Raw genomic sequence first — 15,594 nt, 5'->3', positions numbered from 1 at the left:
GCAGATTACTAACGCCGCCCAATAGCTGGACAGCAGAAATTTAGTCTGAAAATGCGCAAAATGTATCCCAGCGGCTCTAGGTTTAGCCTTTTGCTCACTTTGTCGCACATTGCTGCAGTTAAGTCGCCTCCCTTTCCTCATACATCTCGCCACTTCCCGCTAAGCCGCACCCCCTGCGTCAGAGAGGCGCATTGATTTTATGACGGTTTAGTTGCAATCACAGTAGAAGTTCTGCCACATTGTTTTTCTCTCTTAACCCCTTCACAGCCAGCCTGTTTGCGCCCCAATGACCGGGGGGATTCTGGAAGTCTGGCGTGTGTCACTCCACCGGAGGAGAACCCCGCGAGGTTTAGCGCATCCCAGTGATCCTCACGGCGTTCACCCGGCACACCAAAGTTGTACCCAGTCATTGGTTCATCCTTCAGCCGCCGCCGTCACTCGTCTCCAGTTCTGATGGGTTTCCTGATGTAGATTTCCACTTGTTTATTTTATTTTGGAAGCAAATATAAAACATTTCAGACGTTTCTAAGCAATTCGGGAGACTTACGAATGCAACATTTATTTTTTGCGTTTTCATCAGTATTTAGCGTGTTGTTTGTCATGTATTCGGCTTGTAGTGATGATTACAAATTATTGATGTAATACATTAATGCGGGGGCGGTCACACGTTACAGAATTGGCGCAGAATCTCCACTCTGGAAAATCCTACTTCCCCGAAGGCCGATGTGAGAGCCGAGGACTCGAGGAAACTGGGCTAAAGGCCGGGCATCATGTCTAGGCCTGTAGGACTGCCTGTACTTGGCTCGTGCCCGTGGGGCGTAGCGGCTCGCGATCACGCAGGTTGGTGGAGTCTCCCCGCTTATCTCTCCCAGAGCTTCCGGTTACCGGTTGCTGATATCGCCCCCCACATCTTGCTACTCCTCAAGCCCTCCTCTCCCATAAAAGGAATCTATCAGCTTGACAATAGCATCTGCCCTGCAGACATCAAGTGGAAGAGCCGGAGAAGCCGAGCGGACGGATATATAGTTCATGGGGAAAGATTCAGGGAACGTGTGTTTCATTCAGTTGACAGTCCAGTGGGTGGAGCTATCAGTGATTGACAGGCTCTGTTGATAGCTGTTAATCACTGATAGCTCCGCCCAATGGACTGTTCAGCTCAGAATCAGAAGATGTAACTTAACGAAATACAAGTTTTTCTGCATCTTCCCAATATACTACATATCAGTCCGCTCGCCTCCTCCGGCTCTACAACATGATGCCGGCAGATTGGACAGCCTGTACCAGCTGACAGACCGCCTTTACAGGAACAGGATAGATTATCAACAAGCAACATTCAGCAGGACATAAAACCATGTAAGTATTAACCCCCGAGAGGCTCAGATTCCCAGTCATTGCTGGTAGTTTGACTTGCGGGGAAGCGGCCTTCTAAAAGGCGGCGATGTCAAGCCATTACACCATCTACTATATCAGACTACTGATGCGCAGTGGAAGATTGTGCTGGCCATCGTGGAAGACCAGATATGGGAGCCAGAACATGCGGATCCGAGGCACAATATGACGGATGGCAGGTAATATCATTTTCCCTTTCCTAGGGGTATTACTATCTAGTACTATTACTCTGGGAATGTCACAAGTTGGGAGAACAGACCCCCTGGGAGCCCCGTTCTGTGCGCCCACTGTCCCCATAGACGTCTATAGAGCGATGGCCGTATGGGAGTTACAGAAAGGTGCGAGCACTGGGTAACAGACTGAGGGTGAAGAGCTGCTACGTACGGCCCTTCATACAAAGGACGATGGAAAAACAAAATGTACCTAAAAAGAGGTAAAAGACGGTTGGCCCTCTATATAATGCCCGGCGCTTGTCCGTGGTCCTGAAATTCACAGTCTCAATAGTCATCAAATACAGGTGTGTGACTTGGTGATCCTTGTAAATGGGGCAACTATAACCTATGTCTGCGGCCCCTGGGGGCTCCTGGCCGTGTCCCGTGGACTCGCCCATCGCTCGACATCTCACACCTCATCTCTCTCCACCACTAGAGCGCTCAGATTGTTATTAAAAATCCTCTTTCCGTCCTTCGCGGCGCTGCAGCCCGGGCTCTGGAGGTCTCGCATTATCTCCTCTCTCAGCTCCGGAGAGGCGTTCTTGTTGAAGTCGCAGGTCTCTGTTAGAAAGTCCAACAACAAGTCCCCGTTCCTGTCCCCATCGATGAAGCACTCTGTGATGTCCATGTCGGACGGCAGCTCATAACTCTGAAACGTTGCACCCTCTGAACTCAGAATGTCCGCGATGTCGCCTGCTGTGATGTACAGGCAGAGGTCATTGAGGGGCAAGCGGGACCCATGCTTCTTCCAGAGAGTCGACCAGCCGCTATTTCCTGATGGAAGACGAGAACGAAACATTAAATGCAGAAAACTAAAGGATTTGTATTGTGGCAGAGAGAGGGAGCGCAGCTGTGGGTGCTCTCAGTGCTGCCCCCTATCGGCAGAAGCTCTCATGTGAGTCTTGCTGGTCAAGAAGAAGGAACTGGCATCACTGACAGCTGCTCCTTCAGATCTCTGGGACCGATAGACAGCATGAGCTGCCGCTCTGTAATAACCTTCTGTACAATTCTGCCTCTCTCCTCTTATCATCCCACAAAGATGTGTGAGGCCACACCATTGTTGGGGTCAGTTCAGGTGAGGCCACTCTCACACCGTTGTGGGGGGGTCAGTTCAGGTGAGGCTGCTCTCACACCTTTGTAGGGGGGTCAGTTCAGGTGAGGCCGCTCTCACACCTTTGTAGGGGGGGCAGCTCAGGTGAGACCGCTCCCACACCGGCGTGGGGGTCAGTCCAGGGTTTCCATTTCTCTGCTCTATTTTTGGAGGAGAGAAACTGAAATAAAATGGGAAAAAAAAATCTGGTTTTTTTCCCCATTGATTTCAATGGGGTTTAAAAAAAAAAGAATCGTCGAGCGGGCCTCAGGGTGCGTCCATTCTGTTAGGTTTTTAATCTTTAGAATGGAAAAATAGCGCAGTCTGAAGTGTTAAGGTCTAAAAACAGAAACCTTACAGAATGGAAACAAGTGGATGCTGTACAATCACCCGAATACAACGCTGGAGCTCCAACTAATGTGTCTGAACGCACAACTCGCCGTTCCTCCGCACGGATGGTATAACAGCGGGCGACCAGTTCCAGCGCCATTGTGTCTAAGAGAAACAGAAAGACTCCAGCGGGCAAAAGAGCGCAAAACTTGTATCACTGAGCAGCGGGGAAACATCTCCTGGTCAGATGGAGACAGATTTATGTGGTGATGGGAGGGCAGAATTTGGCGCAAGCAGCATGAATCGCTGACCCCTTCCTGTCAGCCGGTCAGAACATGTCGGCACCTCCATCTCATCTGCAGCAACTACAAGACACTTCCTGTCCGCAGGGGCCGGTATTCCTGCAGGATGGTTTCATCACTTGGTGGGATCTATGCCACGAATTACTGCAGATCTGAAGATGAGAGGAGCCCACCTGCTACTAGATGGGGGTCTCTAAAAAAGGGCCATTTGGAGTAACTTTTTCTGCTTACGGACCGCTGATGTTTGTATTCTTCTTATACCAGAATAAGTCCTGTATGAGGGCCAATCGTCTCTTTAACGTCTGTCATACATTTTCCTTGGGTGGTCCGCACACACTGATCTCTGAATCGGAGGGGCCTCTATCTGATGGGGGGCGGGTAAAATGTTTTCATCGTCTTACCTGATACAAGTATTATAAGGAGTTTTCCATTCGGCGCCAGAAGGCTTTTGAAGAACGCCAGTGTTGCCGGCGCGTCCTTTACGTAGTACATCATCTGGAAGCATAAAGAACAATAACAGTTCAGGTCAGTTGTCTTTGTGTCTCCTGTTCCGCTCATCTTCTACCAGCCGTGTCTCCATCACACCCCATCTGAGACCCCGAGTTCCTGCGGCGACGCTCCGGGATGGAGCATTTTGTAACATTTCTATTGACTGTGTGCGTACAATAATACCGCGGCCCGCGTGCCCCACTGAATCACACAGCATGGCGTATTTTCAGTTCTTGCGCTCTGACGGACTCGAGTCTGACGGCACACTGATCCCTAGAGGGGTCAAAAACCCCATAGAGCAGCCAGACCCCAACCCCACGCTGCTAAGAGATGCAGCAAAAAGAAATATTGTCGCCTGTTTCAGTTTATTTGTGGACAAACAGGTAGGGCTGCCACCCAGCTGCTACCCCACCGGCTCGGCTGGTAATTAGGTCCAAAGGCCGGTGCTGGTATCTCCTCCCGCTGTCTGAGATGCAGGAACGCAGATGTCGGGAGGAGAGATCAGGGGTCACAGCTCTGATTACGGTGACCAAATGGGAGCAAGAGAGGTCTGAGGTTCAGGGTGTGGAGTGTACAGAGGGGGCCCTATTACTAATGGGTCGCTAGTATTATTGGGCCCCCTGAGGGGGTCACTAAAAGTGTTGGGGCCACTGCAGGGGACAAAATTACTACTTGTGGCTGCTAGAATAATGGAGGTAAATACATTTGTTGTGAGAAGCCACGCCCATAACCACACCCCCTTTTACCATCCCCCGGTATTTTTTTCTGACATAGGTGACAACCTTACAAATGGATGACATGTGCAAGTAAAAACACATACAAAGAGAGCTGCACACGGATGGGATACAACACGGATACGTTTTTAAAGGCTCGTGGGAATTCGGCCCAAGTATGATCACGGAAAGGAATCTGGTCAGACAGCGCAGAGATCCTTCCATTGACAGCCCTGATCACATGACCATCAAGTCTCTCCGTGATGAGCGCTCACCACCGTCGTTCTGCGCTGCGGACCATGTGGGCACTTTATAAGCAGTGGGATACAATTCGGTGGAGTTGTGCATGTCTTTCTTTTTCTGTCCCTCTGCCTGATATACATTTCTGATGCTTAACACATAAATTAGTGCGCACAGCGGTTCGCGGGCGGCTGGCGCTCATCGGACGTTGCGATTACCTGGATCATGTGGATCAAATCGTACTTTTTATCTGATTTTTCCTCTTTTACTTTCAGCTCAAACTCAGAAGAGGTTTTTTTGTGCCAGGTGAAATGGATATCTGCCAGCCCCGGGGTCCGGGCCACGCGCTCTGCAAGACACCCAGCACAATCAGATTAGTGCCATAAAGCAGCGCCAGCGGGAGGCGCCGTCCTTCCAAAGTTCACAACACAGTGACACATCGACCAGCAGGGGAATGAGGGCAAGGTGCGGGCGCTCACCCTTGTAGCTCAGGAGCTGCTCCGGGCTCGGCTCAACGATCTCCGTGTTGATGGGGACTCCGGGGTATCGCGCTTGGATTTTGGAGAAGATTTTGAGGTCCATTTCACCTAAAAGTGGAATGTAAAAGAACGTGTAATAACGTCCGTAACGTCATGGAATATCATCCGCAAGTAACACAAAGCATCGCAAGGTGCCCATCCCAAGTGCTGGAAGTCTACAATGCTTGTCTTCCTGCAGCTTGCATAGGGGGCGCTAGAGAGAGATACTCCTTCCTACCGGCCTTATGCTTCCCGCAGGGTTTCTGGTACTTCTGATAATAATGAAGTCTGCAGCACTGAACATGCAGGCAAATATATTGCATGGAAACCAGACAGACCCCATTTAAGGCAGAGGAATCCAAGGGGCTTCAGCAATGGGCTTGTATTCCCATATGCTACGTAGAGCGACTGCACCGCTCGTCAGCTGCCAAGTACAGATAGTTATGGCTTGCTGCAATGTGCACTTCACCTCATAATGCTCATGCATGGTGGGACCCCCACCTAACAGGAGCTCACTACCCTGCAGGACCCCCACCTTACAGGACCCACCACCCTGCAGGATCCCCACCTAACAGGAGCCCACTACCCTGCAGGACCCCCACCTCGCAGGACCCACCACCCTGCAGGATCCCCACCTAACAGGAGCCCACTACCCTGCAGGACCCCCACCTCACAGGACCCACCACCCTGCAGGATCCCCACCTAACAGGAGCCCACTACCCTGCAGGACCCCCACCTCGCAGGACCCACCACCCTGCAAGATCCCCACCTAACAGGAGCCCACTACCCTGCAGGACCCCCACCTCACAGGAGCCCACTACCCTGCAGGACCCCCACCTCGCAGGAGCCCATCACCTCGCAGGACCGGCACCACGCAGGACCCCGAAACTCGCAAAAGCCCACCACCTTGCAGGACCCCCACCACCCCATAGGACTCCCACCCCACAGGAGCCCACTACCCTGCAGGACCCCCACCTCGCAGGAGCCCATCACCTCGCAGGACCCACACCCCGTAAGAGCCCACCACCCTGCAGGACCCCTACCACCCCACAGGACTCCCACCCCACCTCACAGGAGTCCACCACCTAACAAAAGCCCACCACCCTACAGGACCCCCCATCACTCAGCCCCCATAACTTTTGTATTGCTGATTCCCGTATGCTACGTAGAGCGACTGTGCCGCTCGTCGACTGCCAAGTACAGATTGTTATAGCTTGCTGCAATGTGCACTTCACCTCGTAATGTTCTGCATGGTGGGACCCCAACCTCACAGGACCCCCCAACTTGCAAAAAACCACCACCTCACAGGACTGCCTCGACCCTGCCCCCGGTACTGGTGCATCTTGTCTCCACCAGAAATATGAGTGGAGACCTGCAGAGTGACAGGTAACGCCTCCTAAGCTCCGGATTGGCTGACATCCTGCTGTACTTTGGGGCTCCCGTGTATGGAGGATGGTACCTCGGCGCTCACTCAAACTTACCTGAAGAGCAGTTTCCGCCAATTGCAGCCCACAAGCAGGGCCTACTGGCAGGGCGGCACAGGCAAGATGGGAGCGTAGCTGATGCTCCGCTTAACAAGAATCCATCATGTGACAGCCGGCCCAGAGTCCATGGTTGTCGGAGGACTTCAGCACATAAATCAGTGGGGCAGCACGCCGGGGTCAGCGGGGGAGTCTGGGCCTAAACAGTGACAGCGTGTTTGGGAGCAGAGAGGTCACTCCACCGGGTGAGCAGTGACAGCGGCCCAATAGGCTGAGACAGGAGTCCACCAGGGGAAGATAGTTACAGCGGCCCCCAGGAGTGCAGATGGGAGGCCGCTAACATCATCCAATCCCCAGCTGCGGCCGTCACTTGCCCCTCCCCTAGGACTGAAGTCCCTCAACCCATGTCTCCACCCATACTTCTGCTTGAGACAAGATGCACCAGTACCCCCAACCCACAGGAGCCCACCACCCCGCGGGACCCCCACCATCCCGCCCCCATTACTTTGTATTCTGATTTTTGCCCCATATACAGGGCTTTACAGAGACTTTCTTACCAGAACCGCTTCCCACTCCAAGAACATTGATGGCGCTCCCTCCATTCCCTATACTGAGAAACAGACAGGATAATTATTGATATGTACAAACCAGTAATATTCAGAGGCGGAGCAACGTGAAGCTGACGGCCCACACCAGACCCCCACCATGGGTCATCTATTGTACTGGTGTCTACTGTAGTTGAGGCACCATTAGCCCCCCCCCCCCCCCAGGGTCCAGATACGAGTGCCACCACTGCGCCCCCTACAGCTACACCCCGGCCAACTTGCAGCCGGCCTGAAATTTTGAGGTGCAAATATATATGGGGAGATTTAATAAGCCCGAATGTTTCATGCAGGATTCTTAATATCACCCTGATGGCACCCGAGGGGCCTAATGCATGACGGGGCGCAGACCTCTTCATATATCAGGCACAGCTCAGCTCCTCGGTGTGCCAGAAGCTACAGTAGATTTATGGTATAAGTTATATATAACTGTCAGTCAGCGACCACACCCCTCCCAATAAGCCACACCCCCTTTTAAAAGTGGCGTACCTTTCTAGAAGTCACAAACGCTTTTGGAAGCTATTCTTGCGCCATATTTTGTAACTTTTGTACACCAAAATTTGAATGACAAATCTCCGCAGTTGTTTCTTACCTCTTTGTCTGAAGCCTCTGATTGCCTGACTACATTAATTCATTGCAGGAGACTCCCCCTTTGAAGAGGCCCTCATTTTAAGATCGGTGGTGGTCAGACTCTTGACACTCCCACTGATCAGCTAACTGAGGAGGTGGTGGCGCTGTACCAAACACTGCATGTTCTTCATTGTTTACCAGGCACAGCGCCATCATTTAGTAGTGGCGGTGCCTGGTATTGCGGCTCGGTAATTCACTAATCCTTGTTGTGCCCTAATTCAGTGGCATCATAAAGCAGCCTAGTGGTCAGCACTAAGGACAAGAATTGAATCACTTATAGGAAAGTGGATTAAATATTCTTTTCAATTAGAAGTCTTTTGAAAGATGTTTTTCAGGACCCAAATACTGCTGGGACCTCTGATCAGCAGGGTCTTTGATGGCGGACCGCCACCCATCAACTTCTGAAGGCCCTTTGTTTACTCCAAGACAGCGCCATACCTGCAGTTGTGGCTGTGTGTGGTATTGCAGCAGCAGGCCCTTCATTCGGCTGAACTACAGGGGTTCTATTAAAACCATCTAAACTGTAGGGCCGGTTGGACAGGTCCGGGTCAGATTCCACATGCAGGAGTCCTGCCCTCTCCCCCCGGACATCCGCCATGCCTCTCATATCTTCTTTTATATACTGCTGACAGTCCGCACAGCGAGCCCTTGGACATGCACAGCGCAATTTTTTTTTTAAATCCCTGCTTTTCCCGCGTCCGCAACCTTTCCACAATGTCAATTACGGATGGGCCGGGGGTCGGACTGCTTCCATCAACTTCAATGTCAGCCATCTGTGCGGAATCTGCTCAAAAATAGAACTCTGTGAGCGAAAAAGCAAGATTGTTTTGCGCTCGTGTGCAGGAGGAGGCGGTTTTCCATAGCGTGTTATAAAAGGTATTCGCTGCGGAATCCGGAGGCGGACGACCTATTACTCTGACATTATAAGTCAGACTGATCTCGAGGGCTGCAGCTGAGGAGGAGCAAAGAGATCTATGTGATGTCAGACCCCCCAGATGGCACCACAGGACCCTCATCTATACTGAGTATTAGTTACCATTACCGTACATATTCTAATAGCAGGAGAGGACGAGTTACCTGGACACAATGTCCGGCAGCCTGGTCTCTATGAACTGCAGCATGCACTGATGCTCGGTGGAGTTGGTAAGGAAGAGGCGGAAAGCCTCCACGTATCTGCTGTTGTCCGAGAGCAGGCTCCTCATGCCAGGCTCCATGTTTCTTCCTGCAAGAAGAGCAGAGAATGAGGCGTTCTTGTGTTTTCTCTCCTAGGGGAATGGCTGCTCTGCCGGGAGGAGATATTACCTGTCCGCTCAGCTTTTCTGCAGATGTGCTCAGATGTCTGCATGCAGCGTGCCCGCTCCTTCTACGGCACAATTACTAATCAGGACTATTTAATCTCTGCTGGGTCTGTGCGCCCGACGGGCATCAACACATAACGCAAATACAGTAATGCTCCTCTGGTCCGAGGGAAGAATGACTGATCTATGGAGAAGAGACTCTAAAGGACCCAAAGGGGTAACATAAAGCTGCTGGGCAGGTAGCACTATGTTACTATGTAAGTTTGTCAAAAAAAAATCCTGGGCAAGGTAAAAGGGGCGTGGTTGTAGGCGTGGCTTATTCTAAGAAATGCTTTTAACTCCGTCTTTCTAGCTGCCTCGATAGTGACCTCATTAGTGGCCCGAGTAGTAATAGTGTCCCCCTAGTTGCCCCAGTAGAAATAGTGACCCCATTAATGTAGTAACCCCCTCAATGACCCCAATAGTGACACCCACAGTGGCCCTAATAGTAATAATTACCTAATTAGTGTTGCAGTAGTAATAGTGACCTTGTTAGTGGTCCTGGTAGTAAGTGACACCCACATTGACGCCAGTAGTAATAAAGTCCCCTACAGTGACCCCGGAAGTAATAATGACCCCCACAGTGGCCTCCGTAGTAAGAGTGGCCCCAAAAGTGGCACCAGTAATAATATTTACCCTGCTAGTGATTCCAGTAGTAATAATGGTTCCAATATTAAGTGATCCCATTAGTGGTCCCAGTAGTAACAGTGACTCCCAATAGAAATAATGACCCCCACAGTGGTCCCAATACTGATAGTGACACTATTAGTGGCCCCAGTAGTAATAGTGATCCCCATAGTGTAAGCCCTGGCCACACAGTCGGCAGACCAGCCAGAACATTCACTTAATTGAAGCTCAATGTGTAGTTACCTGGGGCCCTGGACTCCCACCGCTGGCATTTGCGTAGTGTACGCAGCATAGATGCCAGGGCAGGAGTCCAGGGTCCTGTGCGAGTGAGTACAGCAGGCGGCGTCTGGAACAGAACCTCAGGTAAGTGGATGCGCTGGTGGCTCTGGTACTGCTCAATGCAAGTCATTATTTCTTACTGGCCTCTAGTAGGGCTGGTAAACGATACTGGCACCGGCCTTCTAGTCAGATTACAACTTTTTGATTGTTTTTTATTACATTTTTTCTTGGAGACGGGGTGACCAAAAAAAGTGAAATGTTGACATGTATTTTTTTTTTCTAGCTACCAGAGCCCAATGCAAAATCTGTTTGTGGGCCATGTAGTAGTGCAGCCTTCTTATGTGCCCTAAGGATGGACTACGACCTCTGCAGCCCCCACAACCGTGTCCCGGCAGGGCTCATGCTTTCAGTTGTGCAGCTATTCCCCAGTATATAGAAGTCACCTTGCTCAGTCATTTCTCTTTTTTCCCAGATGGTCATGTGACCTCAGTTCTAGCAGCTCAGATTTGCTTGAAGTTATGTGTTCATTTTCTAGTCAGTTTCTCAGTCTGTGTGATGTAGACGACCTGGCAGCAGGGGGCAGAGTCATTCCTGGTACAGTTACTGATGATGATCACACATGTATAATAGAGGAGATCACAGCTCATCCCCCTGACTGGAAACTTATGGGTTGTAGCTTATTTAGAAGAGGATAGGAGCTAAAAATATAATTAAACTGCCCCACCAAAAGGAAATGGTGTAGCTGTGCTGATGCATCATGGGATAAGTATAAAAGTGATGCCAAAATCAAGATGGTGGCTGAAAAGGGGGTTGCACTGCAGAGACCTCCAGAGTGACTGGTAATCAGGTGAGGGGGCAGGGATGGGAAAATACTGATTTTCCTCTTTTTTTTTGTTGAATGAGCTAAAAATACTAGGACACATTTTTTGCAACAGTACGAACAGCGGTTCCTTAACCGTTAAATGATGGCGCCATTTTTATTTTGATTTCTCTTTTCTACTTTTAAAGTTATTGCAACTCTGATTTTCCCATCGTCGCTGTCTGCAGATGGTCTTTGCGGGATGAGTTGCAGTTTTCGGGCGCATTCAGACGACCGTATATTGGCCGGGTATTCACGCTGGCCGATATACGGCGTCCCTCTCTGCAGGGGCATTGCAAATAGTGCAGAGGGGCGGAGAGGGGGTGGAGAGGAGGCAAAGAGGGGGCGGGAGCTCAGTTTCTGCTCCCTGCTCTTCCAGCCTCCTCCCCCTGCAGAGAGAGACGCCGTATATCGTCTGGGCGTGAATACCCAGCCGATATACGGTCGTCGGAATGCGCCCTCAAGTGGTTCTATTTAATGCACCATATTAGCTACTGGAAAAGTTATACAAAATTCTTAGTGGAGTGAAATAGAAAAAAAAAATGGAATTCCGCCATCTTTGGGGTCCTGCTTTTACGTTGTACACATTGTGGCAAAATGACATGATGACCTTATTCTGCGGGTCGCTACGATTACAACAATACCAAATTGATCCAGTTTGTTTTTGCTCTACAATTATAGGTGCCGTTTCCAAGTTCATTTGTGTACCGCTGCAGCTGACAGGTGAGTCGCAGCGGGGAGCAGGGGAGAGCGGGCGGGAGAGAGGGAGAGAAAGATCTTACCTCCGTTCCTCCCCGCTCTCCCCTGCAGCTCCCCGCTCCGTGCCGGCACCCGAATCTTCAGGGACGAGCACAGCGATACTCGGATAAAGCAAATTACTCGAGCGAGTAGTGCTTATCCGAGTACGCTCGCTCATCTCTAGTCATATTTACCTAACTTTATAAAATCCCTGTAAGGGACTTGAACTTGGGAGTGTTTGATCACGCAAAGAGTATAATGCTATACCATAGTAGTCCATCAAGCCATGCAATCAGCCATGGCAGCCCTGGCAACTGAACGGCACCTTGGGATCTCATTTTTTGGGGGGCCTTGCATAACGATCCGGATATTTAAGTGCTGCTGTCACAGTTAACAGCAACATTTTAGGATGGTTTTGCATCACACACAAATAGCGCAATTTCCGTGCGATGCGAGAATCAGTAAAAAGGCAGACTATGAAACCAATGATTTCCAATGCATTCCGTTCCATCTGTGAGGTTTTCACTCATGCAATGCTGTGAGAGCAAAAAATCGCGGCTGCTCTATCTTCCTGGGATGTTTGGTTTTTGTTTTAATCTACCATGCTTCCCTATGGAGCCTCCTTTTTATTGTATCGTTGCGTTGGGATTTAACATTACAAAGTCCTATTAAGTCTCACAAAAAAATAGTCGCAAAATTGTGCGATAAAAAAGCGCGAGAAAAATCGTAAGGGGCAGCACTGATTTAGCAAGAAAGAGCAGCGCTGCCGCTCAAAAAGTGTGGAGAAACAAATATGTGAAACTAGCCTAAAGGATTATTAGCTGCTATTGGAATATCTGGAAGTCACCAAAAACATGAAACCCCAAACAAGTCATCATGGAAGCCACCACAGATATGACACCCAAATACTCCATGGTAGACCTCTACCCCTGGAAGCCCCCCAGACATGAGGCTGGCAGTGCGATCCACTAATGTTCTGCATATCCTAACTACACGGAGTGCTGATACTTTGTATCTGCTGGGCGGCAGCTGCAGTTCCCAAGTTGACAAACATAAATGTATCGTTTCGGCCCGCAGCGATCAATACTTCTCTGTATGTTGCTTTGCTACATAATTGTATGCAAATATCCGAGGGAGACAGGGCGTGGGGTGGGGGGCTGCAGGCGAGAAACCGGGTGGGGGCTGCTGGCTGTGAGTGTGGAGGATGCACCCCCCCGGTATTGTCACCCGCAGGGCTCCGACATCGGGGGTCCACAGCAAGAGGCTTCTTTGCAGTTTATGCTACTCACCACCGGCGGCTGCGACTGGATGTGAAAGTTTGTGAGGCCTCGTCTTTCCCCTCCCACAGATTCCTGTACAAGCCAGACCCCAGGAAGTGATTCCAGCCTGCCGGAGAAGAACGTCAGACTGCTGGTTAGCAGTCACTGCCCAGTGCAGACCCCACACAGACCCGAAATCCTGGCCCCTCCAGGGGCTACTGATAGACCTGCACTAATGAATGTCATGTTCAAGGGCTTCCCAGTGATCATGTGGTCAGGCCATGACTACTGCATTAACACTTCAGCCAGACTTATTATATGGCCTCTGGAATATGTAATGTGTGTACACAGTGACCCCACCGGGAGAATAGTGAGTGCAGCTCTGCAGTATAATACAGCATGTAACCCAGGATCACTACTGGACATGTAATGTATCTCAGTGACTCAACGACCAGGGTCAATATCCACTAGATTAAAATATTCTAATCTACAGTAGGCATATTACTGATTTATCATCGTATTAGATATGTGCAAACAGGAACGTCAATCTATATATATAAAGCTGAAAGCCCTCACTGACTCACTGACTGACTGACTGACTCACTGACTGACTCACTGACTGACTCGCCAAAAGTTCTCCAACTTCCCGATGGCGTAGAAACATGAATTTTGGCGCGAGCATAGATTATCTCCAAAATAGGAAAAGTAATTGGGTCCCAACTCGATTATTCAATTCTAGCGCAAAAGAATTAGTGTCCAAATTTTACCTGTGGAATCTAATTTTTTCACTTTCCGGTGTCATAGAAACGTGAAATTTGGCACGAGCATTGATTATGTCATAAACAGGGAAAGCTAATGGGTCCCAACTCCATTATTCAATTCTAGCGCAAAAGAATTGGCGTCGAAATTTTACGTACGGAATGTAATTTTTTCACTTTCCGGTGTCATAGAAACGGGAAATTTGGCAGGAGCATTGATTATGTCATAAATAAAAAAAAGCTAATGGGTCCCAACTCAATTATTCAATTCTAGCGCAAAAGAATTAGCGTCCAAATTTTACGTGTGGAAGGTAATTTTTTCACTTTCCGGTGTCATAGAAACATGAAATTTGGCACGAGCATTAATTATGTCATAAATAAAAAAAAGCTAATGGGTCCCAACTCAATTATTCAATTCTAGCGCAAAAGAATTAGCGTCCAAATTTTACGTGTGGAAGGTAATTTTTTCACTTTCCGGTGTCATAGAAACATGAAATTTGGCACGAGCATTAATTATGTCATAAATAGGAAAAGTTCATAGGTCCCAACTCGATTATTCAATTCTAGCGCAAAAGAATTGGCGTCGAAATTTTATGTACGGAATGTAATTTTTTCACTTTCCGGTGTCATAGAAACGGGAAAATTGGCACGAGCATTGATTATGTTATACATAGGAAAAGTTAATGGGTCCCAACTCGATTATTCAATTTTATGCGCAAAAGAATTAGCGTCCAAATTTTACGTACGGAATGTAATTTTTTCACTTTCCGGTGTCATAGAAACGTGAAATTTGGCACAAGCATTGATTATGTCATAAATAGGAAACGCTAATGAGTCCCAACTCGATTATTCAATTCTAGCGCAAAAGAATTGGCGTCAAAATTTTACGTGCGGAATGTAATTTTTTCACTTTCCGGTGTCATAGAAACGGGAAATTTGGCACAAGCATTGATTATGTCATAAATAGGGAAAGCTAATGGGTCCCAACTCGATTATTCAATTCTAAGCGCAAAAGAATTAGTGTCCAAATTTTACGTATGTAATCTAATTCTCTCACTTCCTGATGTCATTTTATATAAAGGAAACGTCGCATGGTTGCCTCCACGTGGTGTTTTCTGGGTAACGCAGAGAACTATGCAAAATGGTGAACATATGTTTTTCCTCAGTATCTCTAAAGTAACCACGACTTCATAAGATTTTCCGTGTGAACACCAGATCAACACCAGTACCAAATTAACTCGGGCAAAGCCGGGTATATCAGCTAGTATATATAAAAGTATAACTTTACTGAGCTGTGAGCCGCCTCCCAATCACGTCCCATAGCAGTATTAATCTCCAGTATATTCTGCGTAGATCATAACAAACATTTACAGGCAGACAGTCCTCTCGTTAGTGGGGAGAAAGCTAATGAACTATTCCACAGGTGAAGAAATTCAAGGAATGACTGCACAAAATCACAGCAGCTTATATGTAACTAGCAACAAAGCCGAACAGACCCAAGACTAGATGTGTGCAACAATATGCAACGCTTTTACTTAGCGTCCAGTCTTACACTAGCTAGATTCTTCTATATAAGAGGCAGTATTATAGTAGTTATATTCCAGTACATAGGGGCAGTATTATAGTAGTTATATTCTTGTACATAGGGGGCAGTATTATAGTAGTTATATTCTTGTACATAGGAGCAGTATTATAGTAGTTATATTCTTGTACATAGGAGGCAGTATTATAGTAGTTATAT

The 15,594-nt window shown here is 48.7% G+C and overlaps 1 protein-coding gene across 4 annotated transcripts; it reads right to left on the bottom strand.

The window, feature by feature from the left end:
* Positions 1-533: 533 nt before the first annotated feature.
* HNMT (histamine N-methyltransferase) lies at positions 534-13,346 on the bottom strand. Of its 4 annotated transcripts, XM_066575163.1 has the most exons (9): positions 13,126-13,346; positions 10,683-10,805; positions 9,299-9,359; positions 9,074-9,218; positions 7,322-7,374; positions 5,245-5,352; positions 4,984-5,114; positions 3,725-3,818; positions 534-2,375 (listed from the first exon to the last, which is right to left on the bottom strand). In XM_066575163.1, exons 3-9 carry the CDS (start codon positions 9,339-9,341, stop codon positions 2,011-2,013), a joined length of 939 nt encoding a protein of 312 aa, XP_066431260.1. In that variant the 5' UTR covers positions 9,342-9,359; positions 10,683-10,805; positions 13,126-13,346; the 3' UTR covers positions 534-2,010. The 4 variants fall into 4 exon arrangements, with proteins under 4 accessions (XP_066431260.1, XP_066431261.1, XP_066431259.1 ...); XM_066575164.1 differs by lacking the exon at positions 9,299-9,359; XM_066575162.1 differs by lacking the exon at positions 13,126-13,346 and having other exon boundaries at positions 10,683-11,860.
* Positions 13,347-15,594: the final 2,248 nt, after the last annotated feature.

Source organism: Eleutherodactylus coqui, chromosome 8 (genome assembly GCF_035609145.1).
Source record: "Eleutherodactylus coqui strain aEleCoq1 chromosome 8, aEleCoq1.hap1, whole genome shotgun sequence".
Lineage (NCBI taxonomy): Eukaryota > Metazoa > Chordata > Amphibia > Anura > Eleutherodactylidae > Eleutherodactylus > Eleutherodactylus coqui.
Note: the sequence above shows the minus strand (reverse complement) of the source record. Positions and strands in the feature narration are given on the sequence as shown.

Excerpts from the sequence above, each read along its gene's own strand:
- HNMT (XM_066575163.1), bottom strand. The coding sequence starts at position 9,341 with ATGCAGACATCTGAGCACATCTGCAGAAAAGCTGAGCGGACAG. Across the intron at positions 5,353-7,321 it reads TGGAGTGGGAAGCGGTTCTG|GTGAAATGGACCTCAAAATC; the intron begins GTAAGAAAGTCT and ends TTCCACTTTTAG. Across the intron at positions 2,376-3,724 it reads CCTTATAATACTTGTATCAG|GAAATAGCGGCTGGTCGACT; the intron begins GTAAGACGATGA and ends GTCTTCCATCAG.